The sequence below is a fragment of the Vulpes lagopus genome, chromosome 1 (genome assembly GCF_018345385.1).
Source record: "Vulpes lagopus strain Blue_001 chromosome 1, ASM1834538v1, whole genome shotgun sequence".
Lineage (NCBI taxonomy): Eukaryota > Metazoa > Chordata > Mammalia > Carnivora > Canidae > Vulpes > Vulpes lagopus.
Window position 1 is genome coordinate 27,351,934 of NC_054824.1, and position 23,900 is coordinate 27,375,833.

The window sequence follows — 23,900 nt, forward strand, 5'->3', positions numbered from 1 at the left end:
AGCTCCGGCTCTTGGGGTTAGAACTACTTCAAATTCCGGTTTTGGTTAGCTGTAGGATTCTGAGCAAGTTCCTTTCCAATTTAGTAATCCAGCTGTAAAATGGGAAAAACCAGAGCACCTACATCGTGAGGTGTGAAGGTTAAATGAAGGTGTCTAGCGCGCCGCCTAAATACATTTTACTCGTTGCAATGTCTTCCTGCGTCTCTCAGAGTAGCGGAGAATCGGAAATTAATATTTAGGAATGGGATGACTTAAGCAAAAGCTCCAAGAAGCAAGACTTGCCAACTTGCCTTGTCCAAACACTTGGGTTTCGATCAGGCCGGCGGGGCCGTGGTGACCCGAGCCCGACCTTACCTGTGAGCGCGCAGAACGTGCTCCAGGGGCGGCGGCCGGGCGGGACTCCCGCGTACCCAGGGTCGTTTTACTCACCCGTCCCCCCAGGCCTAGCCAAGTAAGGCCTCAGAGTCGCCCCCCCGCCCCGTTTTCTCCCTCGGGCGTCGCGGAAAGCTCGACCTGTCCCCCTCCGAAGCGGAGCCTACGCTGAGGGGCGCTGGAGAGTGATGGGGGCCGCGACCAGGCGCTCCATCGCTCCGCCGGCTCGCGTCACGGACTACAGTCCCCAGCGGGCCCCGCGAGCTCCGAGTGTCCCTCAGGCAGGGCCCGGCGGCTGCGCGGGGCTGTACTTTCTCCCGTGCTCGGGCACAACCTTCTCTTTCTTCTCCGCGATACAGGCGGTTACTGGTTGCCGCGGCTTCCCCCGCCCCCCGGCTTCCGAGAAAGGCCAGTCGCCAGGGGAGTCCGGCTGTCGGTGGCAGGTGGCGCGCGGACCCGACCAAGAGGGCGGAACCGACGGGGGGGGGGGCGCAGGGCCTCGCGCGAGGTGACGACCTCGGGCACGTCGTGGGCAGTCCCTCGGCCGGCGGCGGGAGGGGGGGGAGGGAGGGGGGCGGAGGCCGCGCACGCGCGGCGCGGCCTTGGGCGGGGCCTCGGGCGGCTGCACCGGGCGGAGGGTCCGCCGGTCGGCGGCTGTGAGGGGAGCCGCCGGGCCGGCGGGGCGGAGACGCGGGAGGTTGATGGGGGTTGCCTCGACCTCGGCCTCAGTCTGTAGCACGGCTTCGGCCACGCCGACGGAGATGGTGCCCTGGGTGCGGACGATCGGGGAGAAGCTGAGGCAGCGGCTGCGGCTGGATGTGGGACGCGAGATCTGCCGCCAGTACCCGCTGTTCTGCTTCTTGCTGCTCTGCCTCAGCGTCGCCTCCCTGCTTCTCAACAGGTAACGCCACGGCGCGGGGCTGGCGGGCGGCTGCTCGGCCAGGCCGCGGACGCAGGCGGGGGCCGCTCCACTGGGGGGAGAGCGCCCGGGCTGCGCAGCTGCGGGGCTGCGGCCGGCTGCGAGGCCTCGGGAAGGGCGGCATCGGGGAGCTGGGCGGAGCGTGCGGGCCGGAAGTGCGAGAGGGGGTGGGGCGCGGGGCCGTGCCCCCTCTCCTGGGGCCGGCTCTCCCGGGACGCCTGTCCCCGATTCTTACCTACTTTTCACCTGTTTCTTAAAACCTGGTGCTCCATCATCGCTGCTTTTCAGAGGAGTGAAATCTGTAGGTGCGTCGCAATTTGAGACCTTGCAGGGGCGGTCCAGTCAGCTGACGAAGGAGGGTTCCAGGTCTCCTAGCAGCCCCGATTTTAGGCTGACTCCCCTCGCTCTCAGCATAGGCGTGAGCACACACACGCACGCCCAGTCTTGCAGTCGAGGCGCGCACACACAGTCTGAGAGTCGAAGGGCGTGCGCGCACACACACGCACACTTTTACAGCCGCAGTGCGCGCGCACACGCGCACAGTCTTACAGCCTAAGCTTGCACACATGTACACAGTCTTACAGCTGAAGCGGGCGCGCACACGCGCACAGTCTTACAGCCTAAGCTTGCACACATGTACACAGTCTTACAGCTGAAGCGGGCGTGCACACACGCACAGTCTTAGAGCCTAGGAGTGCACACACGCATGCAGTCTTACAGCTGAAGCATGCACACAGGCACACACACAGTCTTACAGCTGAAGGGCATTTACGCACACAGTCTTACAGCTGAAGCACAGATACGTGCACACAATCTTACAGCCTCAGTGTCCGCACGCAGTCTTACAGCCGAAGAGTGTGCGCACATACACACAGTCTTAACAACCAAAGCACACACACATGCTCACAGTCTTAGAGCTGAAGCGCTCCCATGCACACACAACCTTGCAGTCGAAGCATGCACAAGTGTATGCACACATGCACACGATATGGCAGCCCAAGCATGCACACACACACACACACACACACACACACTTGTACAGCTGAAGCACAAACACACACAATCCTCAGACTAAGGGCTCACACACAGTCTTGTAGCCAAAGCTTTCCTCAGAGTGGTTGGTTAAAACGGTTGCTTTAAAGATTTGTTGAATACAAGTCAGAAAACAAAATAGTACCCGTCTCAGTATTTCTAGAATATTCCGGAAGGGAAGATTGAAAGTTAAAATTGATATGTTCAGTTGACATTTTGAGATGGGAAGGTTCTGCCCCTGAAATAAATTTGATTTCATTCAGTTAGCTATTTCCAGAAATGATAACGATGAAATAGGTAGTAGAGGAGAACTTTCCTTCAGATTATTTCCAGATTTGCTCCTGGTGGAGAGAAGTCTGAGACACTTGTCAGCAACAGCACCTACATGTTTTTTCTGATTTTTTAAAAAAGATTTTATTTATTCATGAGAGACACAGAGAAAGAGAGAGAGAGAGGCAGAGATCCAGGCAGAGGGAGAAGCAGGCTCCATGCAGGGAGCTGGATGTGGGACTGGAGCCTGTGATTCTAGGATCACGCCCTGGCCTGCAGGCAGACGCTCAACCGCTGAGCTACCCAAGCTTCCCTTTTCTGATGTTTTGTGCATGAAACCATCCATAGTCTTTATTTTGGGGTAGTTGATCCCTGAAGATAGGAATGGGAAAGCATTCACCAGGAATTTGGTGATTTATTTATGTTCTAAGGTACCCATTTCCTGTGACTGTTAGAATTGAATTTTTTCCGTAGCCATATTGCTTTCTTCTTAGTTCACTCTGGGTTGATATAATACTAGGTTTATTTATTTTTATTTTTTTAAATATAATACTAGGTTTAAATAGCAGTTGATATTTTACTGGAAAATGTGCTTTGATGGTGATAGTAAGATATTTGATTTTAGAAATATGGAGGAAGGGCAATCTTAACAGAGTTGAAATGAATTATTAAGTACTTACATGCTTTCGGTAATCTGGAAGGTATTTTAAGCTATGAATAGCTTTAGTATGAAGGATAGGTAAACTCTGTGATTAGTAAGTTTTGTCCAGGAATTCTTAACCCATCTTTTTTCGTAGATGGGTCAGTTTAGGTGTCCAAGGATGGGCATGCAAGATCCGATTGAACTAGATTTCTGAGGTCGCCTACTTAATTATAGCATCTAGGTGTTCTTCCTTAAGAAATCATAAGATACCATCTGATGTTGACCCTGTATCTTTATTTGTATTATGCAAAGAAAGAAGGATATATTACGTAACTGTTATCTCTGATTGGTTGGATTTATGAGTGATATTGTTTTTGCATATATTTTTGTGTATTTTTCCTTTGTTCCTGTTGAAACCAGTAAAAGTGACTTTAAATGTCATCGAACTGTCTAGACTGAAAGAATGGTTAGGTACCTTGGGGGGCCTGGGTCAGTTGGTAGAGCATGGGACTCTTGATCTCAGAGTTATGAGTTCAAGTCCCACATTGGGACTAGAGTCTACTTAAAAAAAATGATTAAGTACCCTTTCCAAGGCAAAAGCTTTTGTGTTTTTTTAAAAAATATTTTATTTATTTATTCATGAGAGACACAGAGAGAGAGAGGCAGAGACACAGGTAGAGGGAGAAGCAGGCTCCATGCAGGGAGCCCGACGTGGGACTTGATCCTGGAACTCCAGGATCAGGCCCTGGGTTGAAGGCAGCGCTAAACCGCCGAGCCACCTGGGCTGCCCAAGGCAAAAGCTTTTGGAATGTTCAAGACAGTATATATTGTATGCTTTTCAGTGTATTGTGTGATTTTTCTTTAGCATACATGTATACATACATATGTACATATAAACATGTATGTTTATGTATGCTTTGGCTGTCTCTGGAAGATTGTTGTACAAGAAAATGTCCTTTCTGGGAGTGGAAAATACTAGGTATATCTATTTAGAAATTTAAAAATATATATATATAATACAAAAATAAAAATATTAGGGGTATAATGATGAAATGAGAAGAAATGGACACCTTCAGTAAGTGATTTCTTGGGGTGCCTGGCTGGCTCAGTTAGAAGAACATGTTACTCTTGGTCTTGGGGTTGTGAGTTTGAACCTCACATTGGGTATAAAGATTACTTAAAAAAAATATTTGGGATGCCTGGGTGGCTCAGTGGTTGAGCGTCTGCCTTTGGCTCGGGGCGTGATCCCGGGATCTGGGATCAAGTCCCACATCGGGCTCTTTGCAGCGAGCCTGCCTCTCTCTCTGCCTGTGTCTCTGCCTCTCTGTCTGTGTCTCTCATGAATAAATAAATAAAATCTTTATAAAAACATATATACTTTAAAAAAGTGATTTCTACACATTTCACCAGTTAGTTTTTAGCAACAACTTTAAAATAAATTTTCCAATTTGAAATCTTTACTGGTTAGTATGGAGATTTGGAGCTTTCCCTCTATATGGTTAAACTTAGAATAGTACTCTTTTAAAAATTTATTAATCTTTTTTTAAAATTTTATTTTAAATAGTCTCCACACCCAATGTGGAGCTTGAACTCATGACCCTGAGATCAAGAGTCACATGCTTTATCAATTGAGCTAGCCAGGCACCCCTGAGATTTTTTCTATTATAGTCTTGAAACTTTAATTCCTAAAGGTCTTTTAAGGTATTATTTAGTATATAAATTTTTCTTTCAATATGAATTATCTGTGGAAAGATAAATAGTTCTAACTTTTGACTATTTTAAGTGATTTGTGGAAGGAATAGAGTAACATACTTTATATATTTCAAATTATGATATCACTGTTACAGTATTTTTAGGGAAAACTAGGAGTATAGATATAATTATATTCACCGATTGTGTTGAATATTTGAGTGTTATAATAAGGAATATTTTAAGTTAATGCTAGTAATAATAACAGTAATAATAGCTAACTGACACTTTAAGTGTTTTGTTTGGCTCAGATACAACATTAAGAGTTTTTTTTTTTTTTTTTCTTTTTTTTATTGAGGGGATTTATTGTTGTGGCCGAAAGTTTTGAATCTGAGTGTCATTGTAAGAATTTGATTCTGCCTCCTCCATTAATCAGTTATTTGACTTTGGTTAAGTGATTTAACTTTTATCTGTCACAGCCTCCTCATCTGTAAAATAGGGCAAATGACATATCAGATAAAAGGCTAGTATCTAAGATCTATAAGGAACTTCTCAAACTCAACACCCAAAAAACAAATAATCCAGTTAAGAAATGGGCAGAAGACATGCACAGACATTTCTCCAAAGAAGACGTACAAATGGCCAAGAGGTACATGAAAAAATGCTCCACGGCACTTGGCATCAGGGAAATACAAATCAAAACCACAATGAGATGCCATTTCCACCAGTCAAAATGGCTAAAATTAACAAGACAGGAAACAACAAATACTGGCGAGGATGCAGAGAAAGGGGAACCCTCTTACACTGTTCGTGGGACTGCAAGCTGGTACAATCACTCTATAAAACACTATGGAGGTTCCTCAAGAAGTTAAAAACAGGACTGCCCTCTGACCCAGTAATTGCAGATTTACCCAAAATACAAATGTGGAGATCCAAAGGGGCACCTGCACCCCAATGGTCATAACAGCATTGTCCACAGCAGCCAGACTGTGGAAAGAGCCAAAATGAAAATTGACAGATGAATAGATGAAGAACATATGGCGTATGTATACGATGGAATATATAGCCGTCAGGATGAATATGAACCATTTACACAGACATGGATAGATCTGGAGGGTATTATGCTGAGTGAAATAAGTCAATCAGAGAAAGACAATTATCATATGGTTTCACTCACCTGTGGAATATAGGAAACTTCTTCTCGTAGGGGATGAGAGGAAAACTTGAATGGGAAGGTCATCAGAGAAGGAGAAAAACCATGAGAGATTCTTAACTATGGGGAACAAACTGAGGGTTGCTGAAGCAGAGGTGGAGGGGGGTAATGGGTGATGGGTATGAAGGAGGGCAGGTGATGTGATGAGCACTGGGTGTTATTCACAACTGATGAATTATTAAATACGACATCTAAGATTAATGCTATATGTTTGTTGGCTAATTGAATTTAAATTCAAAAATGAATAAAAAAATAAAGATAATGAGCTATTTAAAAACATGCCTTTCTTATGATTTATTATTCTTTATGATAATACTGCTAATTTTAGTTAACTAATATTTCACTTAATATTTTATTTTATTTTATTTTTTAAAAGATTTATTTATTTTGAGAGAATGAGACTGAAAGAGAGTGGGAATGGGGGAGGAGCAGAGGGAAGGACAGAGGGAGAGATTCTTTTTTTTTAAATTTTTTTTTTAAAGATTTTATTTATTCACAAGAGACACAGAGAGAGGCAGAAACACAGGCAGAGGGAGAAGCAGGTTCCATGCAGGGAACCCGACATCGGACTTGATCCCGGGTCTCCAGGATCACACCCTGGGCTGAAGGCAGCGCTAAACGCCTGAGCCACCCGGGCTGCCCTACTTAATATTTTATAAGTAAAATAGACCTAATGATTTTCTTATATTGTCCTTATCCGGTTTGGAAATTAACATCATATTAGTCCTTTTAAATTAGCAGTTTTTTTCTCATTTTTCTTTCCTGAAGTCATCTATATAGGATAGGGATTATTTGTCTCATTTAAGTTTGGTAAAATCATTTGGGCCAGGTCTCTTTTTTGTTTGTTTGTTTTGTTTTTTGCAGCCAGGTCTCTGATTGCTGTTTTAATACCTGTAATGATAATTGGTCTATATAAGTTATTTAGTTCTTCACTTGCTAATTTCTAACATTTTTGTTTTTTTTTCCAAAAATTTGTTCTGTAGGTTATCCACTTATGAACAGTTGTTTGTAGTTTCATTTTTCATTTCAGTATTAACTGTCATTATTTCTTCTTCATTCTGTATTTTGTATATTTGCATTCTTTTTCTTTTATTCCTTGATCTGTCTTGCTAAAACTTTGTCTTTTTTTTTTTTTTTTTTTAAGATTTTGTTTACTTATTCATGAGAGACACAGAGAGAGGCAGAGACAGGAGAAGCAGGCTCCATGCAAGGAGTCTGATATGGGACTCAATCCCAGGATTCTGGGATCACGCCCAGAGCCAAAGGCAGATGCTCAACTACCAAACCACCCAGGCATCCCAAAACTTTGTCTTTTTTATTAGCTTTTGATTTTGGAAATTTCCAAGCATACATAGAAAAAAAGAGAGTGCAAAGAACTTCTAAGCACCCATCACTCAGCTTCAACAACCGTCAATATTTTGCATATTTGAAAAAAAATCTAATCTTCCTCCATTTTAAAAACTTCTACACAAAACCATAACCTTAAAATAATTACCAGTAATTGGTTAATAAAACCTAATAACAAGTCTTCAATTAAATTTTCATGTGTGAAAATTTGTAGTATATACTAATCAGAATCTAAAATATGTCCACTTATTGTATGTGGGAGCTACATCTCTTAAGCTTTTATAAATCTCTTATAATTTAAAATAATAGTTGGCAAAATTTTTCGGTGAAGTGTCAGTAAATATTTTAGACTTCGGGATACATCAGCTCTATGTCCCATATTCTTTCTTTTTTTATAAAAGATTTTTTTTATTCATTCATGAGAGACAGAGAGAGAGAGAGAGAGAGAGAGAGGCAGAGGGAGAAGCAGGCTCCATGCAGGGAGCCTGACGTGGGACTCGATCCCAGGTCTCCAGGATCAGGCCCTGGGCCGAAGGCGGCGCTAAACTGCTGAGCCACCCGAGCTGCCTCTTAAAGAACCGTTAAAGAATGTAAAAACCGTCTTAGCTTAAGAGTCATACCAAAGCAGGTGGCATTTGGCCCACAAGCTGTACATTGTTTACCTGGATCTGCTTCTCCCCCCTCGCACTCCCCTCCATTGCCTTGAAGAAACTGGGTCATTTGTTCACACTTTTGCTGTTAGGTTCCTCATGTCTTTTTTTTTTTTTTTTCCCCTTACCTGAATATTTTTTGTAGATAAAGTGTTAGATTTATAAGTTTGATTAGATTTAGTTTTTTTTTTGGTGGGGGGGGCATTGTGGGAATATTTCAGTGATGCTGGGTACATCTTATCACATGAGAGGTTAACTCCACATAAGATGGAGTTGCCTTCTTTTTTTTGGATTTGGATAGTGACAGCTAAGACTTTGCCCAGCAGGCCTCTTTGGTTTTACTATTTATTTATACCCTAGTGAGTTGCTTCATTATAGCTTGCAACATGATGATTTTCTCATTACTTGCATATTTTAAATTTTGAATTTTTTCTCTTTTTTCTTTCTTTTGGAATTGCTTTTTCACCTGCTGTGTCTATTTAGTTATAGTAAAGTATAGCTTGGAGCACCTGGGTGGCTCAGTTGGTTCAGCATTTGGCTTCTGCTCAGTTGGTGATCTCGGGGTCCTAGGATCAAGCCCTGGGGTGGGCTCCCTGCTTGTGCTTCTCTCATTATCTCTATCTCTCTCAAATAAATGAATAAAACCTTTGAAAAAAAAAAAGTACAGCTCAAATTGGGAAAGTAGGATAAATTCAGTTAGAGGTTTGCTTATTTTTAAAATTTTTTCCAAAACCCAGCTTAGATTTTATTTTCTCTTTCCTTTGTTGTCTACTTTACTGATTTCTTTATTTTTTTTAAAATTTTATTTATTTATTCATGAGAGACACCCAACGAGGCAGAGATACAGGCAGAGGGCGAAGCAGGCTCCATGGGGAGCCTGATGTGGGACTCGATCCCAGAACTCCAAGATCACACAGTGAGCAGAAGGCAGACACTCAGCTGCTGAGCCACCCAGGCATCCCTACTTTATTTTATTTATTTATTTATTATTTTTTTCTTTTTAGTTTATTCATAGAGACACAGAGAGAGAGAGAGAGAGAGGCAGAGACACAGGCAGAGGGAGAAGCAGGCTCCGTGCAGGGAGCCCGATGTGGGACTCGATCCCAGGTCTCCAGGATGACGCCCTGGTCCGAAGGTGGCGCTAAACCGCTGAGCCACCCAGGCTGCCCCATCCCTACTTTATTGATTTCTATTCTATTTATTGTTTCCTTCCTTTTAATGTGTTTGGGTTGTATTTTTTCCCCCAGCTTTCTGAATGCTTAACTTGTTGGTTTAATATTTGTCTCTGATCAATGCCAGGTTTCTCAACCTCAGCACTATTGATAATTTGGGTTAGATATTTTTTGTTGTTGGGGAGGGGGGCTGGCCTGTACATTGTATACTAAGCAGCAGTCTTGGCCTCTAGCCACTTGATGTCAATAGTGCACTTTTCCTTTCCCCCCTCCCCACAGTTGTGACAATCAAAAATGTCTGCATATACTGCCAAACACTCCTTGGGGGCAAAACACCCTTGGTTGAGAACCACTGGGTTAATGCATTTAAGGATATAGATTTTTCTCCTTAATACCTTAGTCGTTGCTTGCTTTAGTTACAGCCCATACATATTGCATGTAGTGTTTATTGTCGTTCAGCCTAATACAGGTCTACAATTCCTAATCTGTAATTCCGAAATCAAAAACTTTTCCCCTAAATTTGCACAAAGTACATTTGATCACAAAACCTGACCTGAACAGACCTAAGACTATAGTCTTTGTTTCTGACGTATTTTATTTCTTACTGCTTTTGTGTTTTGCTGCAGAAATATTAATATCTAATTATGGAGTACTATATTAGATCTCATTGGGAGTATTATATATGATATACGTACTATGTAACTTCAAAATTCCTAAAAATTCTGAATTGACTCATGTTTCTCTGGGTCAAAATGATTTTTGGTAAGCTGCTGTGGACAAGAATTTGATAATTTCCTCTCTGAAATACCTCTATAATTTGAGTTAGTTTCTAAGCATAAGGTGTTATTTTTTGTTTTTTTGTTTTGTTTTATTTTTTGTTTTTTGTTTTTAAAGCTTGATGTCAAGCATGCTATTTTGGTTAGAGTAAAGCTTTGTATACAGGAATGAGAAGAGAGGTGCCTGGCCGGCTTAGTCAATAGAGCGTGGGAGTCTTGATCTCAGGGTTGTGAGTTCAAGCCCCATGCTAGGTGTGGATATTACTTAAAAAAAAAAAAAGAAAAAAAAAAAGGACTGGAAAGAAATAAGGGTAGGAAAGTGAACTGGGGCCCGATTGAAAGGAACCATAAAGGTTTAAGAGGTTTTAATTTTTTTTTTAATTTTTATTTATTTATGATAGTCACAGAGAGAGAGAGAGAGAGAGGCAGAGACACAGGCAGAGGAAGAAGCAGGCTCCATGCACCAGGAGCCCGATGTGGGATTCGATCCCGGGTCTCCAGGATCGCGCCCTGGGCCAAAGGCAAGCGCCAAACCACTGCGCCACCCAGGGATCCCCGGTTTAAGAGGTTTTAATTTTGTTGTGCAGGCAACATTATGACCAGGCAATTCATCTGGTTTGGTGACTCAGCCTTTGTCTCACAGCTTTTTTTTTTTTTTTTTTTTTTTTTTTTAGATTTTATTTATTTATTCATGAGAGAGAAATATATAGAGAGACAGAGACATAGGCAGAGGGAGAAGCAGGCTCCTCTTGGTGTCCATCGAAAGATGAATGGATAAAGAAGATGTGGTTTATGTATACAATGGAACATTACTCAACCATTAGAAACGACAAATACCCACCATTTGCTTTGACGTGGATGGAACTGGATGCTATTATGCTGAGTGAAATAAGTCAGTCAGAGAAGGACAAACATTATATGGTCTCATTCATTTGGGGAATATAAAAAATAGTGAAAGGGAATTAAGGGGAATGGAGAAAAAATAAGTGGGAAATATCAGAAAAGGAGACAGAACATGAAAGACTCCTAACTCTGGGAAACAAACTAGAGGTGGGTGGGAGGTGGGGGTGACTGGGTGACGGGCGCTGAGGTGGGCCCTTGATGGGATGAGCACTGGGTGTTATTCTATATGTTGACAAATTAAACACCAATAAAAAATAAATTTATTAAAAAAAAAAAAAAAAGCAGGCTCCCTGAGGGAAGTCTGATGCAGGACTTGATCCCAGGACCCCAGGATCATGACCCAAGCCAAAGGCAGATGCTCAACTGCTAAGCCACCCAGGCGTCCCGCTTTTTTTTTTTTTTATTTAAGATTTTATTTATTTATTCATGAGAGACCTGGGGGGGTGGGCAGAGACAGGCAGTCCTAATCTCTCACTTAATTTTAAGATATTTGATCATATTAACTATATTTTCCCTGTTGAGTTTTTTTTTTTGCCTTGACAGCCTTTATGACTTGATTCTTATTTTTTCCCCCTAGCTCTTCTAATTACTAGATTCCTTTATAAATTTCTCTTGCTCTGCTTATTTCTTAAATGTCTATTATTTTTTAATTCTGCAGCTCCTCCCTGGTCATTTCATTTATTCCCGTGACTTCAGTGATCTTTATGTGATAACCCCCAAACTCTTTTCTTTAGCTCATATTCTCTGCAGAGATTTAGACTACCCAATATTTAGCTACTCATGAAACATTTCTACTTGACATTTTTTTTTTTTAAGATTGATTTATTTGCAAGAGAAGGAGAGAAAGTGTGCAGGGAGGGGCAGAGGGAGAAGGAGAACCTCCACAGACTCCCCACTGAGTGGAGCTCTACTCTGGGCTCAGTCCCAGGACCCAGAGCTCATGATCTGATGCTCAACCAACTGGGCTATCCTAGTGCCCCAACTCCTTGCCATGTTAAGATAGTTGAGATTTAGCAAGTCCAAAGAGAACTAATTTTTTACCTATCCCTTCTGCTCACATTAAGCAGCAATTTAGTCCTCTTAATTCTTCCTCCTAAATGTTTTAAAACAATCAGATTTTTAAGTCTTTCCTAGCATAGGCTATCCTTTGAGCCCTGTAGATTACTTCAGCTTTCCAATTAGCCTGCATGTTTCCAGTTTAGGTTATTCTCCATTTTACAGCCAGAGTGGTCCTTTGATTATACAGTCTAGTGATACTACTCTCTCTCTCTCTCTCTCTCTCTCTCTTTTTTAAGATTTTATTTATTTATTTGAGAGAGAGAGAGAGAGCGAGAGAGATGACAGAGGGAGAGGGAGAAGCAGATTCACCACTGAACAGAGAGCCCATCACAGGGCTTGATACCAGGACTCCAAGATCATGACCTGAAGCTGCAGGCAGACGCTTAACCGACTGAGCCACCCAGGCACCCCATCCTTCTTAAAACTTATAAAAATTCCTAAAATCTTAAAACTCTTCATGAGTCCTGGGTATTACTCAAGACTCTTAGTGGTGGATGACAGAAACTAAATTCAGGGGATCCCTGGGTGGCTTAGCGGTTTGGCGCCTGCCTTTGGCCCAGGGCGTGATCCTGGAGCCCCGGGATCGGGTCCCGCGTCGGGCTCCTGGCATGGAACCTGCTTCTCCCTCTGCCTGTGTCTCTGCCTCCCTCTCTCTGTGTCTATCATGAATAAATAAATAAAATCTTAAAAAAAAAAAAAAGAAACTAAATTCATACTAGGTTTGGCAAAGAGTGGAATCATTGGAAGGTTATGTAAATGCAGAAAGAATTGGAATGTAGCTAGACTAGGCCTCAAAGACACATAGAACCTGGATTTAAAATACAACTGATACTTTCTTCACTTCCTTTTTTCTCTTTCTGTGGACTGGCTTCATTCTCTTCTCACTGCATAGTGATTTGTGGACTGAAGAACTAGCCCCAAAGTTTGTGCTTTATATAGTGACCAGTTAATAAATATAATGTGGTAATTGGAATTTGAACTGTATTGTTGAGGGATTGGTTTTCACAAAATCATGGTAATGGAAATTTGTGTATATCAGGACTGTGCAATATGAGGATTGCCTGTATTAAGATACATTAACATGACTTATGATACCGTATTATCTGGCTTCTTCTTTTTTTTAAGATTCATCTTAAAACTACTTCTCTTTTTGGAGCTCTGCTCAGATCTTACTAGTTCATGTAGTTTGCCCAAATTTGAATTTCCATGCCTGTTCCCTAGTCTCTCATTTCTCTACCCTATTCTCTCCTGTTGGGCTCTCCTACTCATTCTTTTAAAATTTTCTGTAGATACTGCTTTCTTTGAAAAAAGCTTTTCTGTCCCTTTAAATTTGGGTTGTATATTCTGCCTGAAGTATTTCCATCTCCTATATGCTTTCTCTGTCATAATACAGAACACATGGTCACACTGTATTGTGCTCATTTACCTGTCACATCTACCAGGCCATGTTTTCCATGCATGTAGAAATCATGGCAGTGCTGTTCCTGACTGTATCCCAAGAGCCTAGACGAGGTGGCCAAAATAATAGGCACTCAGTAAAGTTTTTTTAGTTTAACGATACATAATCAGACTTTCGATGGGGTACAAATAGTACAATATCATTGAAGGTATTTTGGAAGAATATAGTATAGGCTAGTCAGACATAACAACCTAGGTACCAAATTATAAAATATTGCGAATTTATACTTTCTTATACTTTATATGAAATCTGTATTTGATAGCATGCATTCTGTGATCCTTCTAGTTAAATAAATACACCGCAGACATCATGATTGGAGATCTGTTTTTAGTCTGATATGGTAGGTGCTTAATAAATACATGTTAAATCAATGAAGGGACAACTTAAGTTTTAAACTTTTTTTGGTTGTAATAATTATTTTCATTTATTTCTAAGGTATCTTCATGTTTTAATGATCTTCTGGTCATTTGTTGCTGGAGTTGTTACATTCTATTGCTCATTGGGACCAGATTCTCTCTTACCAAATATATTCTTCTCAATAAAATACAAACCGAAGGTAAAATTTATGTGTTCCTGTTCCTGTTTTTAAGAGTCAGTACGTATTACCTATGCTGTTTGATATTATTACTGAAAGCATATTAAAGCAGTGATTTAAAAAATCCATCTTCTATTATTTAATGGAAGATATCAGAACATATTTGAAATGCAATTTACATATGTGTATATTTTTAAGGTATGCAGTAAAAAGAAAATATAAAATTCTCAAAAAGTTGGGATCCATAATTTTAGATACCTAACTGCATATTCACTATGAAGACAATAAATTAAAACAGAGGTCCCCAAAGTTGATTATACAGTAGAATCACCTGGGGAATCTTTGGAAAAAAGAGAGAGAGATTTTTGGCTCTTTTATCAAATTTTTCTGGAATAGTTCTTGGGTAGGGCCTCATAATCAGTATTTGTTAAAAGCTTTCTGGGTGATTCTGAGGCACAGACACAACAATTAGGAACTCTGGATTAAATTATCTTAACCTGTTAATTTCCTAAATGTCTTATTAGCTCTATTAAAAGAGACAAAAATAATCAGGCAGTTTTCCTTAACCAAAATAATTTGTATATTTGAAATTTCATTAGGGTGATACTGTATTGAATCTATCTCTAGTAGGCATAGTCATTAGTGTGTAGATATTTTGAAGTCTTGCTTAATAATTCAAGTTGATGCAGTCCTTCTTCTTAGGTTTATTGGTATTTCTACTTAGAAAAAACAAAAGGAAAGTGATGCCCCATATTTGGTCAGAAATGTTACTAATTATTACATCTCTTCCCCCCTTATTGAAGTTACGGTTTTGGAGAAATAGGAAATAGTTTTTTCTTACATGTCTGCAGTAGAATATCATTTCCAAATATAGATTGATTTTTTTTTATAATGAGCATAAAAACTGACCTTAATTATATGCTTGGAAATTTGGTTTAGGTATTGCGTTTTATCAGGTACTTTTTCTTATTTGGCAATTTAGCCAGTAGAATTTATTACAGAGAATGGTTTCAGTGTTATGGCAGACAATAATAATTAAAAAATATTCTCTGAATATATAGATTGATTAATAAGCTTTTGAAAAGTTGATTCTCTTTACTAAAGATTATGTGTAAAGTAAACACAAATCTCTCCTCTTCCCCATTTCCCTTTTTTAGCAGTTAGGACTTCAAGAATTATTTCCTCAAGGTCGTAGCTGTGCTGTTTGTGGTAAAGTGAAATGTAAAAGACATAGGTAAGTTACACATTTTGTATTTGTTGATCCTTCCAATTACATTTTGGATATCAAGCAGTTTAATTGTATGATTTTCTTTAGGCCTTCCTTACTACTTGAAAACTACCAGCCGTGGCTAGATCTGAAAATTTCTTCCAAGGTTGATGCATCTCTCTCAGAGGTAACTGATTTAATTAACATTGCCAAATATACTCAAAATACTAAGAAAATACTAAGTATTTCTTAGTAATACTAAGCAGAAAATACTAAGTATCAATGGAAATTTAATTGTGGAACATCTTAATATATGCCAAATAATCAGTTCTTAACTAAGTAGTTGATTATTATGAAATATGCAGCTTAAATGGAAAGAGAAATGTTTTTGGGTCCCATGTCTAATTTAACTGGACATTTTAGCCAAAGGCAGCACTGTTTTACCTAGATATTTTCTAAGTTTTATAATGATAGTCATCTTTATGGTTAGGGCAATACCATTTTGTAGTTCCAAAAAGGAGACCTGAAATATAAGGAGCAAGTATGTCCTGCTGAATTATCCCAGCTTTCACACTTGCTGAAGGGTAGAGCAGAGAATGGGATACTTTTCACTGTTTCCCAATAATGTAGGAAAGCATGCTCCCTTATCTTTGTTATAGTTACATTTTAAAAGAAAATGGTGACATATATTTTAGTTATTTCTATTCATTCATTCATTCATTCATTCATTCATTCATTCATTCGAGACACTGAGAGAAAGTCAGAGACACAGGCAGAGGGAGAAGAAGGCAGAAGGAGAAGCAGGCTCCCGGCGGGGAGACCATTCAATCCCAGAAACCCGGGATCATGCCCTGAGCTGAAGGCAGACGCTCAATCACTAAGCCACCCAGGTGTCCCATTTTAGTTATTTCTTTTACAGACTTGTTTTCTCCATTGATCTGAGAAGGGAGTCAAGTCCTTGAAGGCAGTAAATGGGGACTGATTTATTCCCAGCACCAAGTATGGTGCCAGATACGTCGTTGGTAGTTGATAGATATATATCGAATTAAATTGAATGCTAATTAATTGAAAAATAGCATTAGGCATCAGAATCTTGCCTCATTATCTTTTTTCCCAATTTGAATCATTTCACTAAAAGTATGCTACATAAATGCCAAACTCTTGGCACTTTTTTTTTCATTTCTTCTTTTTTCTTCATTTTCATCTTCCAGATTCCTTGGTTTAAGACTATGCTATCTAGTATGATAGCCACTAGCCATATGTGGCTGTTCATAAATACTTGAAATGTGTTAGTCCAAATTGAGATGCGATTTTGAGGATTTAGTAAGAAAAAAGGAATGTAAAGTAACCTGTCATATATTTTATTGAACATGTGTTGAAATTATAATATTTTGAATATATTGGGCTAAATAAAATATGTCATAAAATTAATTTCACCTGTTTCTTTTTACTTTTTAAGAATGTAGCTACTAGAAAATATAAGATTATGTATGTGGTTCACATTGCATTTCTATTAGAGTGCTGATTTGAGGTCTGCTAAAGATAAGACCTCTACCATGAGTATTATTTGTGGGTCTTTGACACTTTATTTCTTAAACAAAAAAAGAAAAAACTTATGTGAAGCTCTTGGCCTACTGCCCAGCACATACTGGTTTTGGTAATTACTAGCTCCAACATTTAAAAACTTCTTTTTGAGATCTTACTATAAGAAGGAACTGAACTAGGCTGCAGGAATAAAAGGAAAATAAGATATGGTTCCTTTCTTCTAGGAACTTCAGTCTAGGAGGGGAGGTAGACATATAAATAGGTAAATAGAATATAATGTGAATGCAGGCAATAATGGAAGAAATGTACAATATATATTACTAGTACATAGGAAAAAGTGCATAACTGTTGAAAGGGGTAATCAGAAAGTTTGAGTAGCAGTTTGCCAGACTGATAGTGTGGAAAAGGGTATTTCAGGATTTAGGATGAGCTTTTGAAAAGAAAGAGAAGCTTTGAAAAAAGTGTTCAGTAAGCTGGAGGGCAAAATGTTGGGGAGGATGTGGGCATTGAGGAGACTGTATTCTCGTAGCTAATATTTATTAGTTACTTACTGTTAGTCACTGTACTAATTACTATACTTACATTATTTCCTGGAGTCATACAACCTGTAAAATAGGTACTGTTATTGATGATTTTACCAAACGTAGGCTTTAAAGGGATTTAATAATTTTCTCAGGTTCGTAGCTGGTTGGTAGCAGAACTTACTATAAAAGCTGAGTCTGGCTTAGTTCTTAACCAGTTTTCATATGGCTCTTTAGAAATCATATCATCAAAAGACTTAAAGGACATTGCTGAAGGAGTTTAAGTGATCATGGGAGCCTCTGATTTTTGAACTATATAACTAGAGTTTTCAGATGTGACTCACAGGATACAGTGGGAGGTGAAAAGGAAGTAAATGGTCACAGTTGCTAGCAGGCAGCTTTCTCCTACACCTTCAAAATCAGTGCAGCTCCACTTTTCTTACTTTGATACATTGTGGTTTCATGCAGGGGAGTGATGTGGTCAAATATATGTTTTAGATTACTTTGGCAGCTCTGGAGGATAGAAGGGAGCTAGCTTACAAGGAGGGAGACTAGTTTAGAGGATATTGCTACAATATAGGGTTGAGAAGATAAGAACTCAACAGTGGACCTGTAGAAAAGAGCTACTTAGGCTGTAAAATCAGTAATATTTGGTGATTGGATGTGGGGAATAAAGACCAAATGTTTAATGGCAAATTTTCTAGTCTCCTTTCTGTGTCATATCCCTGTTTCCTGTATCTTCCTTTCCCAACTGGTATCACTTGTGCTTAGTTTTTCTAATAAAAAAATCAAATTTTGCCTTAATATTTAGAGAATCTATAACCTTTCTTAGTGCTAATATAGGCATATAGTCAGATTATATACCTTTGTTCAGTCCCTTCCTACTGCTTTTGAAAGTTACTGCCCACTGTTGCAGGTCTTTCTAAAAATTAAGATAATGCTGCACAGTTAAGAAATGGAAAGTTTAACACCCAGGGCTTTTCTTTTGTTACTTTTTCACTTACAATTTATATACTGATTGTTAATTTACAGCTAAAATTTTTACAAAGTGAACATATCTAATACTACCAGCACTCAGATCAAGAAATAAAGCTTTACCCCAGAAGTCCTCCTCATACTCCCTTTTAGTCATTATTCTCCCTTTAAAAGTAATCTCTGATACCTAATTTTGGCCCCTTATGTAAGTCTGACCTACCTGTATTTACAAAGAGAGTTAGGAATCCAGAAGACTAGCCTGTTATTTTCCTTCTTTCCATAGTACTTTTAGTTCAGTGAAACTTCAGAGTCAGAAACAATTTGTTTATTTGTTTGTTTTCGTTGTGGAATGCTTAGAAATGTGTGTATGTCATTCTAACAGTATTGTTTCTTTTTATGGAGTTTTATGGTTTTCAGAATGTTTTCTCATATGTTCTTTTCTGATCATCATGACAAGCATGTAAGGTTTATGTATACATTTTGTCACGTAAAAGTGTGATATTAGATGTCAGTATTTGGGATAATAAAATTGGTTCTTGGTAATATATATTACTTAGTAGTATGGTCCATTTTCCTAGAATTAGTTAATTAATTTGATTTTTCTTTAAAAATGAATTTTTATACAGGTTCTTGAATTAGTATTGGAAAACTTTGTTTATCCATGGTACAGGTATGTTCTTTCTATTAGATATTTTTTCTTTAGTGAATGCAGTTAAGTGTGCTAATGAAGTGTTTTCAACGTAGGTCAGGATTTCTTAACTTTGATACTATTGACATTTTAGTTCAAGTAATTCTTTGTTGTGGGGGACTGTCCTGTGCATTATAGGATATTTAGCAGAACCCCTGGTCTTTTTGCACCTCCTCATCCTTTTATTTGTGACCACCAGAGTGTCTTCAGAGATCGTCATATGTTACCCAGGAGGCATAATTGGCCCTAGAAAAGAACCATATGTATAGGCAATCAAACAGTTTAGCGATAGCAAAGAAAAACCTTGGCTCCTTTTTGAAAGAAAATTAGCTTAGAGAATTTCTCATCACTCCTAAATGGTGTGATTTAATATTTTATATGCACTTTTTATATTTGAAATAATTGTACATTTAGAGGATAAATTTATATCTAGATGTTTCATTAAATTGAAGGATAATTTTAATAGAATTTTCCTAGAATATTAATGTTTTTCCCAAAGTAACTTTGTTCAGCATCTCCTATGGATATACAAGTGCCCTTTGCCTTGCGGGATATAGAAAATAATTTAGATCTGAGAAATTAATCTAGTTTGAGAATCAGAAATTCAATGTATATATTTAATAAGTCTTTTCCTTACAAAAACATCTTGTATTTAGTTACATATTTGAATACTTACACCTATATGACTTATAACTGTAATATTTAATGACATCTATCCTCATTTTACATATTTTAAATTTTCTAATTAACACATGCTAGTAGGTGAGATGCTCTATATGTATTACACTTAATATCCAATTTATATACTGCATTTTCCTGAAAAGCTGTGTAAATTAATATTTTTATATTAATTAAGATATTCTATCTTAAATATGGGACAATTGCCATATAAGTAAAACTGGTGGAAGTCTTCCTGTAAATGAATCCTGTTGTAAAGACTCCCCCCATCCTGCCCATGCTCTGACCTTTCATTAAAGCTGGCTCTATTTCTAAATGATAAAGTATATTTTTTCTCCTCTGTGTAGTTATTGATGCTGACATAGCCACTTCCCTAGGATTGATAATGGGAAGCTTGGTTAATACAATTATCTTCCTTTATTCTGCCAAGGAACTTAATAGCACCATCTTCAGTTCAGGATATCACCACTAACATATCTTTCTTGCTTGTTTTGATTAGAGAAATGTCCTAATTCTTTTAGGGACCTCAGGACTTCAGGAAAATGAAAAGTAGCTCCTCAAAAGAAGGTTGTCAAAATTTGTTTAAAAATTTTTGAGTTTCAGTTTATTTTCTTTCTCAAATAGAACACATTTAAAAAAACTTTTTAGAGTTAATTTATATTATTAATTTATAAATAAACTGATTTAAAATTTTGTATTAATTTTGTTGCTCCTCCAAAATTATTCATTGTTTTATTTCATAGAAATTTCTTTGATGATGCTTAGGAAATGATTGGAGTATTATAAAAATATGACTTTGTACATGTGGTTGTCTACAGGGAAATACATGCTACAACTTAGTGATTATGTCTTAGTACTAGAATTATGAGAGATGTCTATTTTTTCTTTGTACATTTTAATCTTTTATTCTGTAATGTAATGCATTATTTGTTAAAAAAGTGAAGAAAAAAGCATAAATAAATAGAAAAAAGAGGAAGTTCTAAACTTTTCTTGGTTTCTAAAAAAGATAGCTGTATGTTTCTCTGAGCTTTTAAATACTTGCTTTTTTCCTTAATTGAAGGGATGTAACAGATGATGAGTCCTTTGTTGATGAACTGAGAATCACATTACGATTTTTTGCATCTGTCTTAATTCGAAGGATTCACAAGGTATATATGTATAATGAGAAATTTGGGAACTTGGGGTTTTACTATATTACTAAAGAGATTTTTAAAAATCTTAGTTTTACTTTATTCTATGCTGTATGTATTTTTAAAAAATTTTTTAGATTAAAAGATAAATGGGTCACTTTTGATTCATTGATAAATTTTACTTTCCTTAATGCTTAAATATCTTCATTTGTGCTGATTAGAAATAAAAAGACAGGTATAGAAAGAAAAGTCATGTTTCACTTAGATGAATTTACTGAGTAAATGGTGATGATTATGATCTCCTTTTTAAAAAAATTTTTAGGACATAATATGTGTATGTTTGGATCTTTGCCTGTATATAGTTAAGTGTGTTGGCTGTAGACACACATGCTTATATATTGCCTTGTCAGTTTGATAGGATTGGTATATTATGTGCTATTAGTAACTAAAGTTAAATCTTGTTAAATGTTTCTATACTTTTTTTGAGAAATTAACAATATAGTCAACCACTGTAGAACATACATGCAAAAATTATGAATAAGCAGCTCACAAAATAAAAATTTAAAAATGGCCAATAAATACTTGAAAATATGTTATTTTGATGGGATATTATTCTGTTGCTTATCATGTTGGGAATGATAAAGGATGATAATGTTTACTAATGGTGGTTGTAGGAAAACAGGCAAAGCAAATACAGATCGCAATTGGTATAATTCTTATACTGGAAGGCAGTTTGGCAACCTTTATTAAAAGACTTAAAAATGTCTACACTCCCAAATTTAATTCTGTTTTTGTTAATATATTATAAAGAAATAATTAGAAATATATATAAAAATATATGCCCAAAGATTCATTATAGTGTGATTTAAAATAAGGAAAACCAAAAAGAAAAACTGACATCTAATGATAAGATTGTTGATTAAAATACAGTACATGCAAAAAAAAAAAAAAATACAGTACATGCCAATTACAGAATTCTGTGTGGCCATGAAAAATTATTTTGTAGAATAGTACTTATTTATATGAGAAATTATTTTTCTTAAATTATTTCAAGTGGAATAGGCTGGAATAATATATGTGATATTTTTCCACATTGAAAACAAACCTCATATAAGCTTGTTAATATGTGTATTAAGGACATATAAATATCCTTATCATTGTTAACTTACTGTTGCAGTGGGTTGATGCTGATTTTTGATTATTCCTGTGCATTTCTTCTGTTCACCTTTGTTTTTTGGTATGAGCTTTTACCATTTAATAAATAGAAAATTGATAAACATTAACCATATTGTTTAAAAAAGGTCAAAGGCAGCTGTATAGACTATTTAATTGGAATAAGAGATTTGGTAAGAAATATCCATTGGTTGATACAACTTAGATTACTTAAATTACAACTTAGAGTAAGTCAAATAAAATTAATTGATCAAAAAGCTGACTCATTATAATACATTTATTGATAGGTATTAGAATAACTCTGCTCTGCTAAGCTTTGAGATAGCCTAGTGATTTTAAAATCAAAGTACTTCACATTTGATTGCATTATATGTATTTTTTGGTAACAGCTTTATTAAGGTCTACTTTGTATACTGGACAGTTCATCTATTTAAGTGTATAATTCAATGGTTTTTAGCATATTCCTCAATTTACTCAACCATCACCACAATTTTATAACATTTTTATCACCCAGAAGGAGACCTCATACGCTTTAGCCATTAACCCTTGTTCTTTCATCTACTTAGATCTAGCCAACAACTAATCTACTTTCTGTCTCTGTAGCTTTGTTTATTCTGGAGATTTCATATAAATGGAATCATGTAATATGTGGTCTGTTTTGACTGGTTATTTTGACTTGGCATAATGTTTTCAGAGTTCATCCATGTTACATTGTAGCATGCATCAGTACTTCTTTCTTTTTTTTTTTTTATGTCTGAATAATATTCCATTGTGTGGATATGCCACATTTTATTTATTCATCCAACAGTTGATGGACATTGGGATTATTTCCATTTTTTGACCCTTCTGGATAATGGAGCCATAACATTTGTGTACAAGTGTTTTTGATGGTTATGGGCATATATGTTTTCATTTTTCTTGGGTACATATCTAGGAGTATAATTGTTGAGTCAAATGGTAACTCTATTTAACTTTTTGAGGAACTACCAGACTCTTTTCCAAAGTGGCTACACATTTTACATGCCCACCAGTTATGTGAGGGCTCTATTTCTCTATCTCTTTGTCACGACTAATTTTTATCTCATTTTTTAAATTTTAACCATGCCTAATGGGTATGAAGTAGTATCATTGTGACTTTGATTTACATTTCCCTGATGACTTACATCTTTTCATATGCTTATTGGCCATTTGTATATCTTTTTTTGGAGAAATGTCTATTCAAATCCTTTTCCTATTTTTTTAACTGGATTGTCTATGTATTATTGAGTTATAAGCATCCATATATTTTCTTCTGTGTTCTGGATTGTTAAGCTTTCTGTCCTTTCTTTTCATTTTATCTGCATTACTATCCCAGCAGATAAGTAGATCATTATCATACCCATTTTATAGAAAGTAATTTTGTGAAAGTGTCAGAGGTAGTAATTAATGGGATTATGCCTGGTCATCTTATTCCTAGTACAATGTTCTATCCCTGATACTGTTACCTAAATAATACAAATTGGCAGTTTGGGGATAATGGAAATAATGAGTCATTGATGGTGGCCTTTTTTAAGATTAAAGTTTAATGATGAACCCATTATTTTACCATTTTGATTCTGACCTGAAGTCTCCAAAATGGGACTTAAAAATGAAAATTTTCATGAGTGTTCTCAGATGATAAGATAATATAAATTGTTTGGAAATGAAAGCATTCTGTTTGTTAAATATTTGTTTATTTGTTAAATATTACAGCAGTTTGAAATAAGTCAATCGGAGGACAAACATTATATAGTCTCATTCGTTGGGGGAATATAAATAATAGTGAAAGGGAATAGATGGGAAGAGAAAAGAAATGGGTAGGAAATATCAGAAAGGGAGACAGAACATGGAAGACTCCTAACTCTGGGAAACGAACTAGGGGTGGTGGAAGGGAGGAGGGCGGGGGTTGGGAGTAACTGGGTGGCG

At 37.6% G+C, this 23,900-nt stretch overlaps 1 protein-coding gene across 4 annotated transcripts in view; it reads left to right on the forward strand.

The window, feature by feature from the left end:
• Nucleotides 1–888: 888 nt before the first annotated feature.
• SNX14 (sorting nexin 14) overlaps nucleotides 889–23,900 on the forward strand; it is a 76,330-nt gene continuing 53,318 nt past the window's right edge. For 2 of the 4 annotated variants that reach the window (XM_041753966.1, XM_041753967.1), the window contains exons 1-6: nucleotides 889–1,273; nucleotides 13,940–14,060; nucleotides 15,200–15,273; nucleotides 15,355–15,433; nucleotides 18,914–18,957; nucleotides 20,714–20,801. In XM_041753966.1, the coding sequence (XP_041609900.1) occupies nucleotides 1,074–1,273; nucleotides 13,940–14,060; nucleotides 15,200–15,273; nucleotides 15,355–15,433; nucleotides 18,914–18,957; nucleotides 20,714–20,801 (606 nt within the window). In that variant the 5' untranslated portion in view covers nucleotides 889–1,073. Of the gene's footprint in view, nucleotides 1,274–13,939; nucleotides 14,061–15,196; nucleotides 15,274–15,354; nucleotides 15,434–18,913; nucleotides 18,958–20,713; nucleotides 20,802–23,900 lie in introns of all 4 variants that reach the window. The other 2 variants (XM_041753965.1, XM_041753964.1) reach the window with 1 other exon arrangement.